Below are 22,954 nucleotides of genomic sequence, written 5' to 3'. Positions count from 1 at the left end.
AGTTGATGAAATGTGAAGACAAAGACTCATCGTACTTCGAATCTGAATGTGGAAATTCATCCAAGTCGATTGACTATTTATCAAAAACTCATTAATCGAGCTCATCTCAAGACTAATACATGATAGAAACGATTCGCCGGACCCTCTGCGTCAATACTTTGAAGTTTCTCTTCTGGAATTCAACAGTCTGAAGAGCCGTTATTGACAACTAAGGCTCTATAACTAGGTTCATGCATCACACATCCTAGGCCTAGACGTCTCAACTATTGTTGAGGTAGGAAACTTCATGGGGTCACGCACATGGAATCGAAAGGGAGGGGCCAATGTTGGTCTGGAGACTTCAATATGATTATTGTTTAAAAAAGAAAAAAAGAAACAGTAGTGTAAATACTATACAATCGCTATGTAAAATGTTCATTCTTCATGTCGTCCTCTCCCCTCATAGTGACGCCGTAACCTGTGCTGATGGCTCTTCTACTCTCAGCTTCATGTCTCTCACGAGCTTAGACCAAGCGACGGCTCCTCTCTTTGCTAGTTCCTCGGGGACACCGTGGTCCTCCTCTGACATTCTCCTGTTGAACAGCTCAAAGCTGACCCAGCCCTCAAAACCGAGACCCTGGAAAATGGCGGCGCAAAGCTCCCGGACGGGAAGATACGCGCCTCTTGAATACTCGCCATAGAATAGACGGCAGTTTCTTGACCAAGACATGCGGTGCGGCTGCTCGGCGTTGTAGTAGGGGTGCGTTTCGCAGATAGGCTCGGCGAGGCGCTCAGCGTCGACGACCTGCACGTAGATAATCTTGGAGACATCGACAGTCGTGAGCAACCGTTGGATAGAGTCTTTGACGGCTTGCTCGGCATCGACGACCTTTCCGGAAGCTGCTGTGGGGTCCGCAAAGATGCGACCCGCAATGTTGAACGTATCGAGGCACATGCCAAAGTTGGGCCGGTCGACCCGTTGAATCACCTCCCAGCAGGTTTCCCAAACATCGACTCTCGTTCCCCATGAGAGAGACTCGTATGAGAACTGGATAGGGGGGTTGGACGCCGCACCAATGTCGGCCACTTCAGCAAGGTCGGCAATGTGAAGTTCAAGATCGTCAGAAACCTGCTCGGCGGGCAAGACGTTGCTGGGAATCTGGATCAGATCTGTGCCGAGAACATGGGCAAGCTGGATCCAAACACGTAACTCCTCGATGCGGCGGGCGTGCTGCTCACGGTCGATGAGTCCCTCAAAGTGTTGGAAAGGCTGAAGGCAGATGATCTCGATGTTGCGGATGTCGCACATCCTCTTAACAATGCCAGCAGCGGCGAGTTGGTTGTCGATCAAGGCAGCACCGCCAGGCAACTGCTCGGCAACGTCCATGAGATCCTCGTGCCAGAGCTCGATGCCCTGGTAGCCATACTTGGCGGCCATGTCCATCTTGTGCTCAAAGCTGTGGCCTGCCCAGCATCGGCCGAGCGACATTGTGCTGATTCCTAACCGGGAAGGCATTGTGATTGTGTGTGAGATGTGAGGTTGGCGGCGATAGAATAGCAAGGGGTATCAAAGTGCTAATGGAATGCGAAGACAACACAAGGCAATTCGATTAGATGGTGGATGTCTTTCTGGTATTGAGAATAGTAAGATGGACTTAGAAGTAGGATGAAGGGAGTACCTGAGTCTAAAGAGGCGGACGTCTACTGGTATACATTTGCCCTCGGCAGCAGGGGGGATCGGGAAGATTATTTGCAGCTCTCGATCCCCGTATCTAAGCAGAATGGCATTGACAGACCCATACGGCAACTCTGTCGCAGAGAACGGTAGGTGGCTTTACCCAATGATCTCGTCTGCTGCCATACTGTATCCGGGTCACACCGGACGCCCGAGGGGCGATGGAGGGAGAAGGAGGAAAGTCATTCACCCGCCACCTACCCCATCTTATCGGCGTCAGATGTTTGCAAGCATACCGATCTGGGGATTTCTGGGGCGCCCGAGGGTAGCCGAACCAGTCTGAGTGACGCTCTGCAGCACGTCAACACACCCCGAGCCTGCGGTAGCGGGATGTACGATGCCCATTACCAAGTGTGGTGGTTGAACCAAGACGTGGGAAGCTCGACTGACAACTGGTGACGCTGAACTTGTCAGGCGCCGCCGGTTGTCAGGAAGAACACTTCTCCAAAGTGGAGGATAAACATTCTCCAGACTGGCACTCGGATGGGTGGGAGCACCAAGCGAACAGGGGGGCGGGCGTCTTTGGTGTCGTATGCCCACCATTCCGAGGCCCAGACTGTCCGGCACTTCTCACTGGCTGTTGACTGGAGAGTTCTTTGCCGGAAGTTCCTCTCAGAAATCGCGGCGAAATGCCGATGGGAAAAGCCCTGATGCGGATTCCACGCAATCTTGAGAAGCCCGTTCTAGTGCCCCGGACTTTTCCCCGTATTCCGCAAGAATGATTAATTCGATACAGCTATCATTGGACCAACGAGTCTCCATTTGGAGACAAGAAGAAGGGAATAAGAGAGAGGCACAAAAAGTGGCTTCCGTTAGACCCCATTTCCCCCCCCCATTTTCTGCGGTTGACAATTCCCACCGGATTTTAGACTAAAAAGAGCCCTGGTTTTCTCCATTTGTTGCATCTTGCCATAACGCCATTCCTACCGTTCTTCAGTCAGATGCACAGCAGCCTTGCAGATACCATTCGAAACTACCAAACAAGAGAGACAGAGACGACCAACCCTTGATCCCACCCCCAGTATCACTCACTTTCTTAAACTCAACCAACTCACATCAAGCAACAATGGCCAGTGTTGCCCCCATCGAGCAGGTGGAAGACACTATTGCGGTCAAGATTGAACAGCTTGACCGCCACGGGTACCTGTTTGGCCAAAAGATTACACATTCCCTGTCACCACTCCTGCACACCACCATCTACGAGGGTATTGGCCTGAAATGGGAGCAAATGAGACTGGACTCGGCAGATCTGCCGCTGTTCCTGGAACTCATCAAGCATCCCAAATTCTACGGCAGCTCAGTCACCATGCCCAATAAGGTTGCCATCATTCCTCACCTCGACGAGCTGACGGATGAGTGCCGCGATGTTGGTGCCTGCAACACACTTTTCATCAGAGAACGCGACGGCAAGCGGATATATTGCGGCACCAACACCGACGTTATCGGCGTCCGTGAGTCTTTTGTCCAGAACGTCACCGATGCGGATGCCGTCTACCACAACAAGCCGGCTCTGGTCATCGGAGGCGGCGGTGCGGCCAGAAGTGCCGTTTACGCTCTGCGCAAGTGGATGAAGGCCACCGACATCTACCTCGTCAACCGTGACAAGAGCGAGGTCGACGCAGTCATCGAGGAGTGCTCCGCGCGGGGTTATGGAGACAATCTGTATCACGTCTCCACCGTCGAGGAGGCGAGAGACCTTGAGGCCCCCGGCGCTATTGTGGCTTGCGTGCCCAACTTCACTCCCAAGACACCTGAGGAAATTGTGGCGCGTGAGATTATCGTCGAGTTCCTGAACAAGGATCGCAAGGGTGCTATTCTTGAGATGTGCTACAACCCTACGCCTTACACAGAAATCGGTGCCCTTGCAGAGGATGCCGGCTGGCAGGTCATTTTGGGCACTGAGGCCATGATCTACCAGGGTCTTGAACAGGTCAGTCAATACACAGCTTGGGCTTCACCCTTTTAATACACATCTCTAACAATTAATAGGATCGATACTGGACTGGCAAGAAGGTCGACGAACTTCCCGTACAAAAAGTAAAGGAGGTGATTGCGGCAAAGCTCTCACAACATTCAAAACTGTAAAAAGAATAATGATCACCATAGACGCCTTGCATAGCTAGATTCTCAGCGATTGTTTTAACAGAAGAAGATGACTTTGATGAAGATTCTTGAAGTTCTATGGTTTGATGATGAAGCTTTGAGCTCCTACCTCGGTGGCTGCAGGGCGTTTATTCGACAGGTTAGGATTGACCTCGTGCAAGAATTCGTAAGTATTCTCCTGACCATCTATGCGTACTCCGTACAAGCCTTTCACAATTTCTTAGTCAACCTGATCTGGACTTATGCCCTGCGTAGCGCCATTGGTGCTAGGTCAGACGGTCTTTGTCCTTTCAATGCAAACTGGCATAACAAACACCGAGCGGGAACTAATAACCTGCCGGGTAAGAACTCTCCCACGAGCTGGCACACACTTTGCAGATCCCTACACTTCTCCACCTAAAGCCTGTCCTTGTGATCTTGCCTGAGCGGCGGATCAGCGTAACCGCTGAGCCCAGGGAGTATCCGTACGGATACGGATAGTGTCTTTTGAAATGTTGCACCGTCCACGAAAACCGATTTAGCACTGGAGAATGCCACCAACTCGTTCAGTCCCAGTATCCCACTGGAAGAAGTCTTATCATGCGTTCGCATTTTAGCTACAGTGCAGCGCCGAGATCTTCAAGCGAGGATTGAAATCCACTTGGGATAATGATCCGTACACATGTCAAACCATTCGCTTTTGCTGCATCTGTGATTTTCAAGCCTACTTACTCACGCTTGGCACAATGAAATGATATTAAGATGCACAACGAGCGAGAATGTTTGATGCAATTTTCCAGCGATTGGAAAACAAGTCGATTCTTCACGGAAACAGAGAAACCAACTCAGTTATCATGCTTGGATATTCATCAGCCGTATTCTGAGTAAGTGCTTCGATATCGTTTCCCGGACTATCAATAGACAGTTCCCCTCCGAGCGTAATTAGAACTCAGTAAATTATGTTTCTCGCCATGAAATGTTGACTTAAGCACAATTACGCTAGATTTTCGAATCTAGGAAGATTTCTTGTGCAGGCATGGCTTTATCTTCATAGTATGTATGAAGACGATGAGATATATCGTAGGCACCGGGACGAAAACATTACGGATGATATAAGTTCTCCTACAGGAAATACGTTTCCACCTCCACCCTGGATAATAGTGGACAGAAAGCTCTCGTCTCCAGAGAATAGACCGACGGCGAGTCGTAACCCTTGGTCTGTAACTGTACCGTGCATATACATTCCGAGTTTCAGTAACATTTACCCGGCGAGCGCTCTTATCTTCGTAAGCCGCAAATTACCCCTGCACTGTCAGTCTTCTCGTACCACAATTGAGTCTGAGAAGGCTCAGATGGGATCATTCTCTCCACGCCGTGCATACGAAGCATGATCAGGTTTTGCGAAGTACATGTACAAGATGTCTCGCGTATTGTAAGGCCCATTATTGCCTGGGAGCTGGAAGAGTATTTGAAGTCGTCTTTTCCAGCTCTGGTTTCTCTCGAGTTGTTCGACCTTGATAACCCTTTTCTTGCGCCAAGGGGAACAAGCAGTTACGGATACAAAAGCACCAAGACAGTTTGCCAAACGACTTGCCACCACGATCGAAACTATCTGCCCTGCCATGACAGCCAAGAGCGGGACTTAGCTTACTTTGCTTATTACGCCTCATGCAGCACCTCGGCTTGGCATTGGTATCACCCTGGTTCGCTTTCCTTCCTCCCGTCCGTCTCAACTCTCAACGCCGTCGCTCGCTCTAACCCCGCTCTTGCATAGACTTGCACTTGTACTTGTGTCTCGAATGTGACTCGATGACTCGCTTTATGGGTCACTTGCGGGATCGGCTCGGTATGGAAGCATGTGAATTCCTAGAGACTGGAATCTTGGAATATCCACCTAGCTGCTCTAACCATTCAAATGTCCTTCATATCATATTAGTAAACCGTGAACCTATTCATTAAACGCTGTCCTTCCTCTCTACCTGGTTGATTTCCGCATCATCAGACTTCTCTCCGGATCCATCGTCCGAGTATTGTCTGAAGCCCTGCTCATCCGCTAACTCGGCCATGATGGTCTTGTTTGCCCGCCAGACAGGCTTAATTGTGAAGAGACGGTCCATGGTCTCCAAAGGAATGGATTTGGTCTCAGGCATCAGGAAGAAGATGAAGATGGCGGAGCAAATCATGAGCGAGGCGAAGAAGAAGTAGACTCCATAGCCCCACGCATTAAACATTTGCGGTGTGAAGCGAGAGATGATGAAGTTCCAGAACCAGTTATTGGCAGCTGCGCTAGCCTGGCCGAGGGATCTGAGAGTACGTTAGTGACTTTGCCACCGAGGACCTGATGCAGATTTCAACATACCTAGTGTTCTGGTCGAACATCTCAGAGTTAATGACCCAAGGGGTACCGTTCCACGAAGGCGTGTAGAACACTGTCCAGAGGTAGAAGAATACCATGGCGGAAATACCGCCGCCGGAGAGACCGCCACCGTTTCCAGATGCCGGGTTGAGAGCAAGGTAACCGCCAATATACCACATGCACAAGGAGCCGCCAATAGCACCAATCATAAGCAGGTTGCGACGACCAAGGTGGTCAATAAGCCAGAGGAGCCACACGAAGGTGACAATCGTCTTGACGACACCGAAAATGCCAGTTGTAAGGAAGCTGGTGTTGGTACCGGTGATGCCAATGCTCCTGAAGACCGTGGGGCTGTAGTAGTTGATAGCGTTGATACTGGTGAGAGCTGTGTTAGAGACTCGTATATAGCTTGATATTCATGGGGGTTTGCTCGCTTACCCAGAGCCGTTTTGCCACAAGAAAAGCATGCCACCAAGGAAGAAGCGCCACTGGACCTTGCTTTGCTTGAGAGAAGCGAAGGGCTTCCAGAAACCGGCACCAACTTCCTGGCGGTAGCGTTCGAGGTCGGCATCAATGTATTGAACCTCCTCAATGATGTACTTGTCTTCAGGGGACAGGTTTCTGCGAGAAAGGATTGGTCAGCCTGAGGTCATTAGCGAAATGATAGATTGTGGGGCACATACCGCATCCAGCAAAGAGCCTTCATCGCCTCCTCTCTCTTGTACTTGGAGAACAGCCAACGGGGGGACTCCGGGATGAAGAGAGCTCCGACGAGCAAAAGGCCGGCAGGAATCAGCTGAACGGCGAAAGGAATGAGCCACTGGCTGTGGCTGGGAGCCATGGTAGAATCGACACCGTAGTTGATCCAGAAGCCGACGAGACCACCGATTTGCCATCCAAGTTCGTAGATACCGACGAGACGTCCACGCACAGCGGGAGGGGAGAGTTCCGAAATGTAGATGGGAGTCATGTTGGAGCAGCCGCCCACACCGACACCCGCAAGAACTCTGCCAGCAAGGATGAGGCTGAGGCCGCGCTCGCGGTTGGCGCCAAGCATCATGCCGGCGCCGAGGAGGAAGACTGTAGTGAAGAGCATCAAACTCTTCTTGCGGCCGAGGAAGTAACTGCTGACGTAGGCGAACAAACTTCCGAAGAAGGCACCGGCCTGGTAGACAGAAACGATGTTGGACTTAAGCAGAGCCAGACCGTCCTTGCTGTAGGAGGCAAACTGGAACTCCTCCATGAAGGAGGGCAGGGCGAGGGTGGTTCCGATGAAGGCAGAGTCATAGCCGATGGTGCAACTGGCGAAAGACGCGATGATTGCGCAGAAGTAGACGCGCCAGTTGTACACCGCCTTGGGCGTCGGGCGATCCTCTACGAGAGTGAGGAGAGCCATGGTGATGGTTGGGTAGGAGGTGTCTGGCGGTTGTTGGTGTTCGAGGCGAAGTTGAGACCGTCTGAACTCCAAGTCTTAGGTTGGGGTTGAAGAGTCAAGAGTCTTAAGGAGCGACGGAAAAAAAATCAGATTACGACGGTCCAGGGTTGCCTTTGTTATATGGATGCGTCAGGGCTCTTTGGCTCTCCAACAACTTGGTAAAGACTGACTGACAGGTGGCGCACGTATCGGTTCGTCTGGGGTAAAGTCTGGGGGTCTGGAGCTGCGGAGTTTGGGTCATCCCACGGGGAGGGAATCGAGCGGCTGGACCGTGGACGAATGGTATCTGGGGTACGCTACACGTACAAACTCGCTCATGCGTCTGGAGATTCCGGAATGTTGACTCTGGGGTGAACGCTTCTCCCTCCACCTAGAAGGTTGTTGGACTGGCGCGCCGTCTCCGAACCGGAGCAAAATCTGCAACCTATGACTGACTCGTTCTCCATAACGCGTGGAGCCCGGCAGACATGTTCTTCTCCGCACCAACTATCTGTTTCCGAACTAGATCCAATCTCATAGACCCCCAAATGCTGGAGAACCCCTGCTCAGACCGGGGCTGTGGGTTGAATGTTTATCCTGTAAGCGCCTCTCTATTGCCATTCGACTGTCTCGCATTGCACGTGGACGTCGTCCGACGTCCCAACTTGTGCCAATCCCAACCCAGCGGAATGACAGCAATGCGGGTGAAGAGCCTGTTCCCCAACTTTCGCTGCCTGTGTCCGTACGCAGATATGGGGAAGATGCCTGGCCTACGGGGTGCATGCTGTGACTGTCAAGTGGGCAGGGGCTCAAATCAGGTTGTTGGCAGATACGCCAAGGTGGAGTTGAGAATATCCGGTCGAGATACGCCAACCAAGCCACCGGGACGGTCTCCAAGGCCTGGCCACATGATTATTGACCACGAGTCCACGACAACTCAACTCACTCGGACTGTACGATTACATTGTCCTAGGAGGTAGTCGCTAGCGGAGACAACCTCTCAACCCTGCCACCATCGGCCGGATGATAATTCTTTGCCGCCAAGGACTGTGATTTCTTGGTGTTGAGGATGTCCCACTGTGATGAAGCAAACGGGCTCAAGACATGACTTGTTCGTGATTGCAATAGGGGCAAATGGGTCTCTCTACCTGACTCTGAGATGTTTCCAGGCCACGCGGATGCAGACAACAAAACCTCGCATGCATCATCTTAACCTTAAGTCTCCGCATTGAAAACCCCCACGAGGACAGCTTCGTCGCCACAAAAATGGTTCTCGTTGGTACCTATAGACTTGGTACGTGCCATCGAACAATCGGAGTGGAGGCATGCCGGGGCACATTCGTAGGCTGTGCTTTATAATGACCTCCTGGCCACAATTCAACAGCTAAATTAGGGGACTGACAGCCTGGCGATTCCAAATTGCTGTGGTAAAACATTGTGCTTCTGTGAGATGGGTGAATGCGGCACTTGGCGTCCAGTCCTGTCCCTGATGATTGTAATTCCGTCGCAGCCTGCTCTTCACTCTGCCGGAGCTAACTCCCTAAAGTCCTTGTGAGTACATGTAAGAAGAGGCCAGACCCCATACTCTTGTCGGCGGCGCAAGAGGGTCAACAAATAAGAGAGATAAGCCAACTGGAATTTCTTCAGGGAAAGAGACGAAAATGGCTAGACAGTCCGGATGTACAAATCACTGCTCTTAGCGTGGCCCGCCCTGGATGAACACTTCTTCGTCACACCGCAAGACTTGTCTGCTAGCATTGCTGCATTTGTTCGTTGGAACAGGGAGAACAAGGAGATAACAGTGCGGTGCAGACAGTATTTCCAGAGACTGGATTCAATGTTCATTTTCTACTAAAGGTCATAATACATTATACTTCTCTCACATCCCCCCATACTCCCCCCGAAGCATATCCGTCAGATCTGACCCTGGGGCAAAGCCGAGATTGGCCATAAACTGCGGGTCGGCTTCCATGCTATCTGTGCAGTCGATAGAAGCAAGCTCGTCCATAATGGCGTCGTAATCCACACCGTGAGCGCCTTGCCCCATAAGATAGGGTGCTTGAGCTGACGATAAATGCCCCAGGAAGCCTGAAGGAAATGCATCCAGTTGGCTCCCTGGCGTGAATGGCATTGTTCTCGCCGTTGATGGGCTGACGGACGATGCTGTTGGTAAAAACCCGTTGCTGTTAGGGTGATGGTAGGACTCCGCGGGCATGGAGAACTGCGGAAACTGTGAGTTCCTGCGAGCAGATGATGGGTGGTGAGAGAACTGATTCACGGCCGGCTCGGCCTGAGCTGGTGTTTGGTCGCTCGGCTCCGCATCAACGGGAGAAGAATCCACATTCGTCGTCCGATCTTGCCAGACAGACATCAGACTACCCATCAGTGAGTTCCACCGCGTCTTGTCATCGTCCCGGAGAGCTTTGACGCAACTTTTGGTGTTTGCGATGCTCATATATGTGACCAGGAGTGGCGAGACGCCGGCTGCACCAAAGTGAGATATCGAACTCTCCAAAACCTCCATCAGACTCCAGATTAGAGACACTCGAGGGTCGGCCATCAGAGTCAAGGTCGCACCGAGGAAGGTAGCCTGGATAAGGAAAGCCGATGGAAGGATGGGTATCGTCGACGCTCCAAAGACTACTGAATTGCAAAATGAGAAACGGGGATCAAGCACTTGAACAAGGTTCGCGGCACCAATTTTCGGCCCCGTGCTCCCAGATTCGACACTCTGGTTCAGTGTGCGGAAGAATTGGTAGAGCTGATTGAAGGAGCTTAAAGACTGTGCAGGCTGTACAGCAGCTTCAACATCCTCCAGTCCGAATCCAGCTCTGGGAGCCCAGGGCGCCCATTCCTCTGACCCGCTCTCTTCGGTTGGCCTATCTTTCATGTCGTTTGTCCTCATGTGAGGCGTCTGACCAAGCCTTAGGGATACGATGGTGTCGAGCATAAGACAGGTCATCAAGACCCGGTCCAAAGCTATCGAGTATGCTTCTTGCGTCGAGGAAGCTGACAGCCCCGAGATCGAGTCTCGTCCACCGTTTCGTGACCGTCCATCTGTCAAAGCCATGGCGCCCCTGACGGCTAGACCAATTAATAGAGAAGCTGCCCCGGCGTTGTCCTGCCCCAGCTTCACTAAGGACAGTACCAGAAGTGCTTTTACATGGCCCAGTGCCATGTCAGTTTCCACCGGTATCAGGCTACGGGCTGCTGCTGTTATCATACTGGGTCGGTCTGGTGGTTCTGAACCCCCTGGAGGCTGTGATGATGCCGCATCCTGGAATGCCCCGACAGCAAGAGCGCACCAGAGCTCAGCATGAGCAGCGCTATTGTTCGAATCTTCTGGGTCGATATCGAGACCGTCTGAAGGGTACGAGGCCGCAGCACTGTCGAGAGTCTCTTTGGAGTTTAATATCGGAAGCCAGCTGTGGTTGTACGAATAGTAAACCTCTAATAATCGAGGGAAATTGCTTGGTAACTTGAACCTTCGCCGAGACCTGGAGCCATGCCGTTGTCTCGGTACTGGTTCCTTCTGGGTGGCGTCAGGTTTGCGATCAACGGCATTAGGTTGCGGAGAAACATCAGGACCGTCCAACGGAGTCTCTCCGTTCCGTTTGTTGCGGCCATCAGCTTCGGCATCCGATTCGTCTCCAGAGGTATCCTGGCGGGGACTTATGCCGTCTTTCCCAGAGAGTAGCCGGTCAATATCCTTGTGAACACGGCATCTCCTCCATCTTTTGTGAAGGCGATTTCCTGCCTCGCTGTCTTTGTCGAGGAGGAGGGACTGGCCACCACCACCCTCCTGTGTGAGTAGACCGGCCAGCTTTTCTTCTGTTCCAGGAACCTGGTCGAAGAGCCATACAAGGGCAAGCTCGAGAGTTCGGATCAAGCCGGTCTGAACGCCGCGCTTCTTCGGTGCGACATTATATGTACATGGCCGCGACAAGGTTACACAGGAGAAGCATTGAGGTTGGACGCCATCACACTTCTCTCGGGCACTGTCCTCATAGTTAGCACAAGTTCGGTTTTCACATGTAGAAAGCTGGTGATAATGATACTGAGGTCAGCACCAGAGCCGATATCGCAGGCATGTGCAGAACATTATCGACAAAGCATTAGCTATGCCGAAACGCTTGCAACGGAGGAGTCTGGGCTTGTCGTCTCTTGGACTTCCAGTCGCTTGAAGGGAAGGCCAGCTACAAGGCGATGATGACAAGGGAAAGGGAAAGGGAAAGGGAGAAACAATGGTGTTGGACTCTGCTTGCCTTCTGCATTGGTCGCATGCTCGAGATACCCTCTGGCGCTTTGGGACAGAGGTCGAAGTGACACTGTTCTCGGCATCTTGGGCCTTTCTCTTGGATGGCATCCTTTAGTCGTAGCCGCAAGCGGCAGGGTAGCTCCAATGGCTCACGCCGCGGAGGACGGCATAGAGGGCGTGCCACGAGAAGCGGTGATGTCGACGAGGGAGCTGCGAGGGCAAAAGAGCGCGCGCTGCGGGCGATGATTGAAGCGAAGTGAGCACCGACTGGGGTTGTGATTTGCGAGTGGATGTTGCGTTGCGTTGCGTTGCGTTGAGCGGGACGAGCAAGGTATGATAGCACACGGTCGAGCAGCATAAGCAGCAACTCCAGCAGCGGGACGGATAGCAGCAGCAGTAGTATCAGACTCAGCAAACAACAAGCAATGATGAGATTAACGTCGTCTTTGCTTCTTCTCCAAGATTTCCCGCGCGCTGTGCTGGACGGAGAGTGGGGAAATCCTGGGGTAACCTCACAGGCCGACGCTCGCGGTGCCGCCCTCAAAGGTTGTTGCTAGATCTCGGACCTCATGGGACAAAGGGCAGGCTGGAAAGGCTGGTCAGCTGGCATTTCTGTGGCATTAATTGGTCGCGAGATGGTGAGTACGGACGACTCGGCATGCGGGGTGTTAAGGAGATACTTTGCAGTGAGGCCATGTCTCCAGATGGTATCCAAATCTAAGAGTCAAGACCAGGGGGGGTTGAAGATGGCAACCCTTCGACTTTAGCTGACAATAGCCAGCACACCCTAGATTCAAGAGGCATTCACGAGGGCCTCATAGGCTCATCCCAAGTTATCCCGCCGCAAATCTCAAACAGCCGAGTTTCCTGTCTTCAACTCGTAGGACAACGTTCCCCCACGCCCACAAGTAGCTCACTAACTTCAAGCACAGGGTTAAACGTTTATCAGAGTATCCCACCTTAGCGCCGAGTAAGGGAGGGGCACCAATCTAGCCCCGAGGGTCGGAACTGGGGAACGGCTTTGAGGTTCCTCCCACCTAGTGACCTAACAATTATGCCGCGGTGTGTTCGTACTACGTAGGAATTGGGGCGCGACCCAACGTGGACTGGCTGACTTGACTCTCCTCCAGAGAGAGCTTGACCTTGTTGGACCACAGCTGAACGGCTTTGCACGAAACATAGCCCAACGACAGAGGTATTCGCGCGCCCTCTCTCTTTGAGTCTCAACTCGACACCGGCGCGTGCGCATGCATCCTGGACTTTCTCTTCCACCTCTTCAACCCACTTGCGTCTGTACTGCTGCTACAGCCAGGCAGGCCGAGGAGCCATGGCGACAGCCGGAGTGAAGCGGTCCTACGTGGCCACCGCCATGAGCGATGAGGAGGACCATCATCACCACCAACTCGAGAATCCCGCAAAGTTCATCCGTGTCGACGGTCGCAATGGCCATTCTGCGTCGCCGAGTCAACCCCAGAGCCCGAGGACCAACAGTAGCAGATATTCCATGGCTGCGTGTTCACGACCAGAGACGCCAATCACGAGACCAGCAACACCCACAGCCCATCTTCCTGGCGAGGTTCCGCCATTCCCTGCCGATGCCTCCATTGTCCTTGCCGGCATTCGCGGCGCAGGCAAATCGACGCTCGCCATAATTGCCTCGACCGCCATGGAACGGAGGGCCGTCGACTGCGAAAAGGCCTTCCAACAGGTCACTGGCCTGACCAGCTTCGCATATAAGAGGGCCCATGGCCCCGCTGAATGTCACCGCCGACAGACAGACGTCCTGCGGGATCTCCTCGACCAGAACTCCAAGAGCACCTTGATTGTGTGCAGCTGGATGGAACGCGGGGTCCAGACTCTCTTGAGAGAATTTTGTCGTACACATCCCGTCGTCCATATTGTGCGGGACGTCAAGGCTATTCAAGAGCACCTAAAGATCGAGGACGAAGACAAGGCGAGGAATCTGCTGGCCGCCAGCAGCACCATTTTCCGGACATGCAGCAATCTTGAGTTCTTCAACGTCTCTGAGACGGCCGACCCATGGATCGAAACCGATGCCGCGAGAATTGAGGCTCACGCTGGCGGTCAAAAGCCACCTGCTCCCTACCTGACTTTGAAGCGGGCAGAGAGGCATTTCTTGAAGTTCCTCAGTCTCATCATGCCCAAGGGCTCCATCCCGTTCATTGAGTCGGCTTTCCCATTGGCTTCCATCCCTACGGAGGACAGGAGGTTCACTTACGCCATCTCGGTCTCTCTATCAAGCCTGCTTAACAATGAACTCGCCATTGAAGAGCTGGAGACCGGAGCCGATGCTATTGAAATCGTCGTCGACGGAATCGCTGGTGCACAATCACTAGACTCCGAGCGAGCCGCCGATATTGCTAGAATCATTGGGTCCATTAGGAGGAGCACCGTAATACCCTTGATGTACCACGTTGTTCTTCCAGATTCTTCAGAGTCGGTCTACACGGACTACATACTACACGGCCTACGACTCTGTCCTGAATACCTCACTGTCGACCTCCGCCTAAACGACTTTCAACTATTGCACATCATTTCTATGAAGAGACGATCAAAAATTATTGGTCACTTGACGCCTGCAGCCGACTCTCCGTCGTGGTCAGACCCTTTCTGGATGTCACAATATCACAGAGCACGGCGTCTAGGATGTGATCTGGTCCGGCTCGTCAAGCCGGTGACCTCGATCAAGGACAACTTCGATATCAGTCACCTCAAGGCCCTGGTTGAGGCTTCTACGGGCCACAAGATTCCCCTTATTGCTTACAACTCAGGGCCTCGAGGCAGACACTCGGCGGCCATGAACCACGTCCTGACCAGTGTTGTGCCAGAGAAGCCCGTATCATCGACTTACAACCCAGGCCAACCATGCTTGACGGCAGCTCAAGCGACGCAAGCACTTTACAACTCATTTCTGTTCGACCCCATGAAGATCTACGTCTTTGGTGCCCACGTCTCTTACAGTTTGTCACCAGCCATGCACAATGCCGCCCTGAAGGCTTGCGGCATTCCGCACCTCTACCGACCGTTCTCAACACCTTCCCTGAACGGGCTACGAGAGCTCATTGAGGATCCCTACTTCGCGGGGGCTAGTGTTGGTTTGCCCTTCAAAGTCGAAATCATCACCCTTACACACTCTTTGAGCCGACATGCGCAGGCGATAGGTGCAGTCAATACACTGGTCCCTGTACGTCGACTGAATCCCGACGGTACTATTCCAGAAGACGAGAAGCTTTTCAATTGCCGCAATCGCGCCGGTCCGGTGAGGGCGCTCTATGGAGAGAACACGGACTGGATCGGTATCCGGGCTTGCATTCGCAGAGGCCTCTCTCCCGCCAATGCAGTGCGAACATCGAGCTGCGGCCTCATCATCGGTGCTGGCGGTATGGCTCGCGCAGCGACCTACAGTATGCTACAACTTGGAGTCAAGAACATCGTGGTCTACAACCGGACAATAACGAACGCGGAAAAGATGGTCAATCACTTTACACGCCTGTTGAAACGGCACGATCTGCCGCTCCTCAGCGCAACCTCAGATGTGGAAACGAAATTCCACATCATCCGGAACCTGGATGAGCCATGGCCCGAAGACTTCCGGCTGCCTACAATGATCGTCTCCTGCATACCGACACATAGCATTGGCGATGTCCCCGCACCCAACTTCGAGGCGCCACAGGCATGGCTGGGTAGTCCGACTGGCGGATGTCTGGTTGAGCTGGGTTACAAGACGCTAGATACCCCGATCTTGAACCAAGCGAGGAAAGTGTCGCATCGGGGCTGGGTTACTATGGACGGTCTTGATCTGTTGCCTGAGCAGGGTTTCGCTCAGTTTGAGCTGTTTACAGGCAGACGAGCACCACGTAGGCTGATGCGAGGAGAGGTTTTCCGTGCCTATCCCGACGGGCACGACCGCTCAGCACTCGCACAACTGCAGCCGCGTCTCAACAATATTGTCGAGCAGGAGCCATGATATTTCTTTCCTATGGGAGTAATGATGACAGGAGACCATGATGAGAGAGCAGTTCATTCTACACTGCTAGCCAAGATACCACAGCTACGTACACGACTAATAAATGAGTAAAAATAATTAACCCATGTCTCACCCCCTTCTCTGAACCCCGCAACCGTCTTCCTTGCGAGATGTTCTACTAGATCGATCTACAAGCTTAGGCTTCATGTGCATTTTTCATCAATCTCTTCTTTCGCCCAGTGGAATGGGTGGATCTGTTGGATGCAGATGCCACTATCAATATAGAGAACAAGGGAAGTCAGACAGTCAAATTCATCGCTCAGGGTCGGTCCTACTCCAGGTTCCATTCTTGAGATCACCCCATTCCTCCATTATTGGCCTCTAGCTTCAGGAGTATGGCGACCGTCTCCCGCTTCTGTTAACACCTTCTCGGGCACCTTTGGGTTCTCGATGTCACTGCCGTCTCGCGCTCCCTCAATCTCGATTCCGTCCTCCCTGGTCAAGATTGTTCGCTCAACCAAGGTCTCCTTCGCAGGCACAGCCCAACTCAGTGTTGTATATAGGAACATCGAAACGACGAACCCAAATAGCCAATCAAAGCTGTAGAGATGCTGAGCACCCTCAGAGATCTGGACCGCAGGGTAGCCGCTGATTGCCAATGCCATTCCAGGCAAGTTGGGTGCAACCGGCACGATGAAAGCAACAAATGCCCTCCAGTTACAACCCGCGATGTATCTATAGCGGCCATAAGGGTCGTATAAATCTAGGGCGAAGACAGAGTGTCAGTAAAAGTGGCTCAAGCAAGAGATTGTCACATACCGGGCAGGTCGTATCGTTGTTTCTTGACGAGCCAAAAGTCTGCGGCCATGATGCCGCTCAGAGGGGCTAGGAAGACGGCATATGCCCCCATGAAGTTCAAGAACGTAGCGGCGCTGGCGAGGATCTTCCACGGCACAATAACCCAGGCACCTATCACTGCAGCAACTATACTGCCTCTTCTAATGTTGATATAGCGCGGGAACATGACAGTCAGGTCATTGGCCGCGCTGATGCTGTTCGCCGTAACATTGGTGCCGATCGTGGCAATGAGCCACGCCAGCGCCCCAAAGAAGGCAGCACAACGTCCTCCTGAGCCAAACTCCAACCAAAGACCGACAATATCCAGCGGATTCCAAAGGTAGTCACCGTCTCCCTGGAAGACTTTCGTGGCCGATGTGGTGATGATACCCATAGTTCCACACAGGGTGAAAACGATAGGGACAAATATGAGTTGGACGTTCTGGGCGTTCCTAGACTTGCTGTAACGCAAGAAGTCCGGAATATTGATCGCCATAGTGCTCCACTGTCCCGAGACTGACGACATGCAGCTCAGCCAAAGCCAGGCATACTTGGAAGTCCCTGGAGAGAACTCGGGTTGCAACCTGAAGATATCACCCCCGCCTCCGGCTTGTTTGACAGCCCACCCCAGGGTCCCTAAAACCACAGCTGGAGTAGCGACTAACTTGACATAGAAGAGTGGTCGAAGTTTGGTAGGGTGTATGAGTAACAATGGCAGTTGAATGACCCAGAAGAGAAAGAACCTGGGTGGCTTGTTAATACATACTCCGATATAAAACCAGCAACTTCATGAACGAACTCACGAGCACATTCCCATAGAGGTGATGCCAGCCGACTCAGGTAAGGCATTCGGTATCCGTCCATAAGAAGGAGCCCATGCACTCAGCATAATTGTCACACATACACTCCCGTTGACGCACTAGTATTGAAGACTGATGTTAGCAAGCCAGTTGAAGTGATGCGTACAAATCATTACCTGTACACCTAGCCAGAACATAGCAAGGATAGCTCTGCTGACAATAGCGAAGTATCTGAAATGAGGAGTCAGCTTCAACTCCAAGCGGTGAGGTTTTGTTCAATCAAGTCTGTTCCATCCAGAAGTATGCACACACCTCAAATAGAACCCAAAACTACCCGTGGCAATGACACTAAAGGGGACATGTAGGCGGCTTCCAATAGCTCCATTGAGGACCATAGCTATTGCGATACACGTTGTTCCGACAAACATGATGGGAATCGCCTCCCGCCAGCTGAGTCCGACCGCAAGTATGGACCCGGCGGTCTGTAGAGTCGAGAGGTTCATAAGATCAGTACTCCAGTAGGCCAGTATAGTCCATAGTGACCAAGTTCGCATCGGCACCGGTACGGGGTCCATGTCCGGGTTGGTTCGTACGCCTTCTGGCGCAATGGCGCTGGGATGCTTGGGAAGCTCCCATGCCTCCATCGACGTAAATCGCCGCCTCGCTTCCTGCATGTTGCTGCCCTTCATCTTACATGTAACGTTGGAGCTTTTTGGGTCCTCACGTAAACCAAAGATACCCTCGTCCTTTCGACCCCTCGATTGAAGTTGTAATTCTAAACGACCTTCCAAGAAAACTGAGGTGTGCTAACGACCTTGTGGGTGCACAAATGTAAGAGACCAAGCCACGCCGAACAGTGAGACATGGCCGCACCTATGTAGTCCGAAAGCATCCAGCTCTATGCAAAGCAACCCATACACGGATGTGACCTTTCTTTCTTTGTACGACCTGCATTTGCGGGATTGGCTCGGGTCAGCTCCGCATCCTGCACCCTAACAATAACATGGCCATATCGCCAATGATTACTTGGTCGGGGTTGGAGACTCGACCATGTTCTCAAACGACTATCTTGGGCAAGCAAGTCAACCAAGTGAATCTGATGGCCTGGTCTTTGGGGAAAGGAAGATAACGAGGCGACATGGAGGGATGTCAGGCACTCGATCAACAGCGCAGGGGTTCGACGCACCAGAGTGGGATTCGCGTGGCCAATTGCCGTCGGCCTTCTTATCAACCGTCGATGTTGCTCTTCCGCCTGTGCGAAGGAGGTCCAACTGTTAACCGAAACTACCTAGCGTGTCGTTGTTGAGGCGACGATGCAGCATCTGCATGAGACTCCATGTATCCGAAGAGTAGCTTTCTGTGGCGTCAATTCGATCGCCACTTACCTACCTTGATGACCCGTGATGCGGAAACCATCAAATCTCAATGTCCCCGCACTTATACAGTGTTGAATACCCGTAGTCAGGCGCAATGTCATCAGATACTCCAATCAAGGGGAACAGTGAAGTCTCGTTGCGGTAAGATGCTTAACTTGCAGGACAATCGCTCGGGATGAATTCAAGACAGTGAGGGTGGGTATTCATACTTCATACATGACCAAAAACACATTCAAACGCACAAAACCTCGGCTTTTTAACGCAACACCGCAGCACCATCTAAGTATGCCATATCAAAATGCTCAGCTTCAAGACAATTTCTCATCACGCTTGCCGCTGGTATTGTGCCCAATAGACTGGATATCCTCCGAATCAGCTCCACGCGCACTCTCTCCGCCGTTGACATCCTTGGGAGTGACGATTCCAGTGGTGGGGATGACATCGTGGCCCTCTGTGTCCTCAATCTCCTCGTCGAGCACAAAGTTGAGGAACATGCAGACGAAGGCCGTGATAGCGAAGCCCGTCTCCATGATGAGTACGATGGCGTCGAGGAACCCCCTCAGACCGCGGTTGTCACCCGCGTACGTAAAGACGTTGTCGAAGTAAGTAGGCACGAGGGTGGCACCGTAGCCGAGTGTGAGGCCAGCGGTCAAGATGAAGCGGTTTCGTCGGTTGAAAGGCACGCCCTTTGTGATGATGGCCATACCGGAGACGGCGACAGCCGTGAAGAGGAACGAGGTCATACCCCCAAGGACGGACGAAGGGATAGCGACCAGTGACGCAGCGAATTTGGCGAAGATGCCCATGATGATGAGGAAGAAACAGCTAAGACACTGTTAGCCGAGAAGCTTTATAGAATTGGATGAAGGAAATATACCAGCAGTAGCCGGCGCTGCGGTTGGCACAGCGGGTGAGAGCGATGACTCCATTGTTTTGGGCAAACTTTCTCCGGTCAGTTCAAATAATTCAGATTTGATCAGGTTCCATCAGCTTACAGTTGTCATAGGAGTGATGGTCATCAGAGCCGCAAGAACGCCGTTGATACCATCGGCGAGGACACCGCCCTGGATACGGGACTCGAAGAGACGGCCCTCAACCTCGAGGCGAGAGACATCACAGGTGGCTGTGATATCTCCAATGGCTTCAGTGGCACAGATGATATATACGGCTAGCAAAGGCCTGTTGACGTGTTTAGTTTCGCTTCTTCATGCTCGACTATCCCAGGTTTTTTGAAGCTTACAAGATGAGCGGCCCGTAAAGGGTGAGCTTAAAAGTGTGGACCCAGATGAAAGAGGCGGCAGGGGCATTGTCGATGCCGGAGCGGTCAAAGTAACCAGTCGCAGCGGCGATGATGCATCCTAAGAGCAGGTCAGCAACAGAACATAATGGCATGGCGAAAGATACAGGATTGATACTCACCTACGAGGAGACCAATAACAACGGACGTCGATTTCATGATGGGCGCGCCGAATCGCTCGCAGAGAATGATGGTGACAAAGACGGAGAATCCCAAGCCCAAGTACTCAGCGGAGCCCCAGGGAAGGGCATGAGGCGCGGAGATGTTGGGGCACCGGGCAAAGAAGTCGGAAGTTGGGTTGGCACAAGGGCCGGAGCCACCCATCCAGTTCTGGAAACCAGTCTCGATCAAGTGAATGCCGATGAGCATGACTGGGAGCACATGTCAGATATCTGGAGTTCTCTCACGGGTTCATACGTTGCAGGAGCTTACCTGTCGGGCCAGTCACGATGGGCGGGAAAATGCGAAGCATCACCTTTGGCGGCATGAAGGAGATGGCGATTTCGATCAGAGCGCAAAGGGCACTGGAGCCGATGATGGCTTCACTCTGTTAGTTGGGCAATTTATGCCGAAAGGCACAAAAATAAGACTCACCGCCGTATCCATCAGGGCACGGGAGTTTGTTTCCCTCGCCATCCATCGGGCAGAAACCGTTGGCATACATTTGCGAGAGGGCCCCCTGTGCGACCGGGATAATGGCAAAGGAGATACCGACTACGGAGATCAAGCCGGTTCCGATATAATAGCTATATGGAGATATAAGCTTGAATGCCTCACAGCAGGGATGCGTTTCTTCTTCTTACGGAGTCTTCAGGATATGGAATCTGGTGATCTGGATCATGGACAACAAGCCGGACACAATCAGAGCTGTTGAGACAAGGTACTGTTGCATCTCCCCAGTGAGATTGGCACCTGCAGCGCCGCTCAGTAAGATAGGCGGCGTGATGATACCGGCCAACATGGCGAGGGCATGCTGAAATCCCAGCAACATGGCCAAGAGCGTAGGCATCCGGTCGTTCAAGCCAAAGAAGGGAGCGGCCTTGCGACTTTTGCTCATGAATGGCAAGTTCGGGGTAAACAGGAAAGCATAGTCGTAGTCGCCAATCAAGCCGTCCTTGGTGAAGAATCTGTTCTTAGTGCTGCGAAGGCGGTCTCCCATCGTCCGCTTGGGAGCCGTCCCAGGGACAATTTGGGATGGACCCTGATCTTCATCCATGATGTCGCCGTCGTTTTGCGTTGTGCAATCGGTACTCAGTGCTGGCGGGACCGTAATTGGCCAAGATCACGTCGGCTTTCCGATTGGAAGAGGCGGAGTTGGACTCGTCGACGATGCAGACAAGGTGAGGCAAGGCAAAGCAAAGCAAAGCAAAGCAAAAGAATTTGACCCGATGGTATCCACGAAATTCACCAGCAAAAGGCAGGGTTGTGGATCTCTCTTTATATATCAATCTGACTCGATCATTGCTTGCATGGGTGAGATCCTTTTAGTTGATGGTATCGAGCAATTAGCTTCAGCCGCTATCAGTGGGATAAGCGGCTCGGAACGACGTGAATGGCTGGCGATAGTAAAAAAATTGTGTACCCAAGAGGAGCGGGCCCGGCCCTGGCGTAGGGCGCCGCCTGGGTGCGTAGCTGAGAGACTCGAGAGGGTGCCGTGCTCGGCCGGGGTGCCGGGCTAGCAGAAGATTGACGGTCGAGTCCAAAGTAACACCGGCTGTTTCCAGACACGAGCCTGGAATTGGATGAATGGGGGTCGAAGGGAGAGAACGTGGGTTGCCAGTAACAAGGGGTGGCCAGAGACAGAGAGAAAGAGAGCATCTGGAGATACATTCATCTGTTACTGAACTCACAGCTCGACATGATGTAGATGGCATGTCAAGTCTCGACAGTAAGAGAGAGAGAGAGCAAACAACTACTGACTGTAGTCTACAACTTGATATCGTGCTAGTGACATGTTCCATCATGTCTGATGCAGCGACCCAACAACAGCAATGGCGCTACTGCAAAGTATCCGGAGCACCCATCAGAACCAACGTCGACGACTTCTTGGGAGTGTGTGAGGGCCTGAGTGTGGGGGAACTCCCCGGCATCGCTCCCGCGTGGCACACTAGGAGAATCCCGCCTTCATTCTTCGAGTGCTCTTTCGGGCACATCCTACATGGACCCGGGAGAACCGAGCTACGGAGTAATAGAGAGATGCGGCGTGCTGCGAAGTGCGATGTGCGGCGCCAGGGAGCGGGATGATGGACCAGCTCAACTGCCAGCGGCTCGCCCTGTGTGATCTCCGCGGGGGTTCCGACTCTCAGCACAGTTGTTTCAATAATCATCCATCTTCTCGGCGGATGATGAACTCTCAATGTTCCGTCCCGCCGCGAACTTCCACGGCCGCTGCTCGCCGCCGGCCAGATCAAGTTGCATTTTCCACGGCTCATTCGTTGAGACAAGCACGATCTGTGGTGCAGTAGAGAAGTTCATCATGCCATTGAGAAATTGGCAACTTGGGTGTGCCTTGATAAGAGTCGCTCGTGGGTGATATTAGAGATGGTTCGTGCGCGAATAACGGTTTCCCCTTGTCTACGGATAGTGTTCGTCACCATCAGCCTCAGGCTCTTCAACACTTCAAGAAGCACACAATGCTGCTTTGCTCCAACTTCACACTCATCTGACGCCCCTTGGCCAGCCTCCACCACTTACGCGACACAACTTCTGACGGACGCCATGCCAGAGCCGCCCCCCCAAGAGCCCCAAAGAAGCAAACCGTCTGCTCAGATCCGGACTGGCGTAAAGATAAGCCCTGACCAGGCCACCCAGACCCCCCAGAGATGTGCACAC

General features: G+C 52.6%; 8 protein-coding genes across 8 annotated transcripts; 2 read left to right on the top strand and 6 right to left on the bottom strand.

The window, feature by feature from the left end:
• Positions 1–439: 439 nt before the first annotated feature.
• Positions 440–1,495, bottom strand: BDP55DRAFT_550728 (3-dehydroshikimate dehydratase; the record flags this gene model as incomplete). Its single annotated transcript, XM_060569048.1, has 1 exon — positions 440–1,495. The coding sequence occupies one exon, from the start codon at positions 1,493–1,495 to the stop codon at positions 440–442; it is 1,056 nt and encodes a 351-aa protein (XP_060430655.1).
• Positions 1,496–2,780: 1,285 nt separating this feature from the next.
• On the top strand, positions 2,781–3,799 carry BDP55DRAFT_631275 (quinate dehydrogenase; the record flags this gene model as incomplete). The annotated part of the gene is made up of 2 exons (XM_060572263.1): positions 2,781–3,644; positions 3,704–3,799. 2 exons carry the CDS (start codon positions 2,781–2,783, stop codon positions 3,797–3,799), a joined length of 960 nt encoding a protein of 319 aa, XP_060430654.1.
• A 385-nt stretch (positions 3,800–4,184) lies between these two features.
• BDP55DRAFT_661728 (uncharacterized protein) lies at positions 4,185–4,474 on the bottom strand. The gene has a single exon (XM_060574748.1). It carries the CDS (start codon positions 4,406–4,408, stop codon positions 4,214–4,216), a length of 195 nt encoding a protein of 64 aa, XP_060430653.1. The 5' UTR covers positions 4,409–4,474; the 3' UTR covers positions 4,185–4,213.
• Positions 4,475–5,751: 1,277 nt separating this feature from the next.
• Positions 5,752–7,548, bottom strand: BDP55DRAFT_550358 (general substrate transporter; the record flags this gene model as incomplete). The annotated part of the gene is made up of 4 exons (XM_060569016.1): positions 5,752–6,100; positions 6,156–6,527; positions 6,591–6,773; positions 6,836–7,548. The coding sequence occupies 4 exons, from the start codon at positions 7,546–7,548 to the stop codon at positions 5,752–5,754; spliced, it is 1,617 nt and encodes a 538-aa protein (XP_060430652.1).
• Positions 7,549–9,342: 1,794 nt separating this feature from the next.
• BDP55DRAFT_703662 (uncharacterized protein) lies at positions 9,343–11,932 on the bottom strand (the record flags this gene model as incomplete). The annotated part of the gene is made up of 2 exons (XM_060577973.1): positions 9,343–11,564; positions 11,823–11,932. 2 exons carry the CDS (start codon positions 11,930–11,932, stop codon positions 9,446–9,448), a joined length of 2,229 nt encoding a protein of 742 aa, XP_060430651.1. The 3' UTR covers positions 9,343–9,445.
• A 958-nt stretch (positions 11,933–12,890) lies between these two features.
• BDP55DRAFT_108424 (shikimate dehydrogenase substrate binding domain-containing protein) lies at positions 12,891–15,998 on the top strand. Its single transcript, XM_060565362.1, has one exon. It carries the CDS (start codon positions 13,152–13,154, stop codon positions 15,810–15,812), a length of 2,661 nt encoding a protein of 886 aa, XP_060430650.1. The 5' UTR covers positions 12,891–13,151; the 3' UTR covers positions 15,813–15,998.
• On the bottom strand, positions 15,998–18,301 carry BDP55DRAFT_108297 (NCS1 nucleoside transporter). Its single transcript, XM_060565361.1, has 5 exons — positions 17,762–18,301; positions 17,626–17,680; positions 17,453–17,568; positions 16,632–17,392; positions 15,998–16,575 (listed from the first exon to the last, which is right to left on the bottom strand). The coding sequence occupies exons 1-5, from the start codon at positions 18,136–18,138 to the stop codon at positions 16,184–16,186; spliced, it is 1,701 nt and encodes a 566-aa protein (XP_060430649.1). The 5' UTR covers positions 18,139–18,301; the 3' UTR covers positions 15,998–16,183.
• Positions 18,302–19,133: 832 nt separating this feature from the next.
• On the bottom strand, positions 19,134–21,338 carry BDP55DRAFT_727951 (uracil-xanthine permease; the record flags this gene model as incomplete). Its single annotated transcript, XM_060579380.1, has 8 exons — positions 19,134–19,650; positions 19,703–19,767; positions 19,821–20,004; positions 20,066–20,183; positions 20,245–20,493; positions 20,555–20,662; positions 20,717–20,868; positions 20,926–21,338. 8 exons carry the CDS (start codon positions 21,336–21,338, stop codon positions 19,134–19,136), a joined length of 1,806 nt encoding a protein of 601 aa, XP_060430648.1.
• Between the last annotated feature and the right edge of the window lie 1,616 nt (positions 21,339–22,954).

Source organism: Colletotrichum godetiae, assembly GCF_030913485.1.
Source record: "Colletotrichum godetiae strain CBS 193.32 chromosome Unknown BDP55scaffold_17, whole genome shotgun sequence".
Taxonomy (NCBI): Eukaryota; Fungi; Ascomycota; class Sordariomycetes; order Glomerellales; family Glomerellaceae; genus Colletotrichum; species Colletotrichum godetiae.
Note: the sequence above shows the minus strand (reverse complement) of the source record. Positions and strands in the feature narration are given on the sequence as shown.

What these genes read in the sequence shown, in the direction of transcription:
- BDP55DRAFT_661728 (XM_060574748.1), bottom strand. Translation starts at nt 4,408, where the DNA reads ATGCGAACGCATGATAAGACTTCTTCCAGTGGGATACTGGGACTGAAC.
- BDP55DRAFT_108424 (XM_060565362.1), top strand. Translation starts at nt 13,152, where the DNA reads ATGGCGACAGCCGGAGTGAAGCGGTCCTACGTGGCCACCGCCATGAGC.
- BDP55DRAFT_108297 (XM_060565361.1), bottom strand. Translation starts at nt 18,138, where the DNA reads ATGAAGGGCAGCAACATGCAGGAAGCGAGGCGGCGATTTACGTCGATG. An exon ending in ACCTCTATGGGAATGTGCTC is followed by an intron (nt 17,393 to 17,452) that starts GTGAGTTCGTTC and finishes CAAGCCACCCAG; the next exon opens with GTTCTTTCTCTTCTGGGTCA. An exon ending in ACAACGATACGACCTGCCCG is followed by an intron (nt 16,576 to 16,631) that starts GTATGTGACAAT and finishes TCTTCGCCCTAG; the next exon opens with ATTTATACGACCCTTATGGC.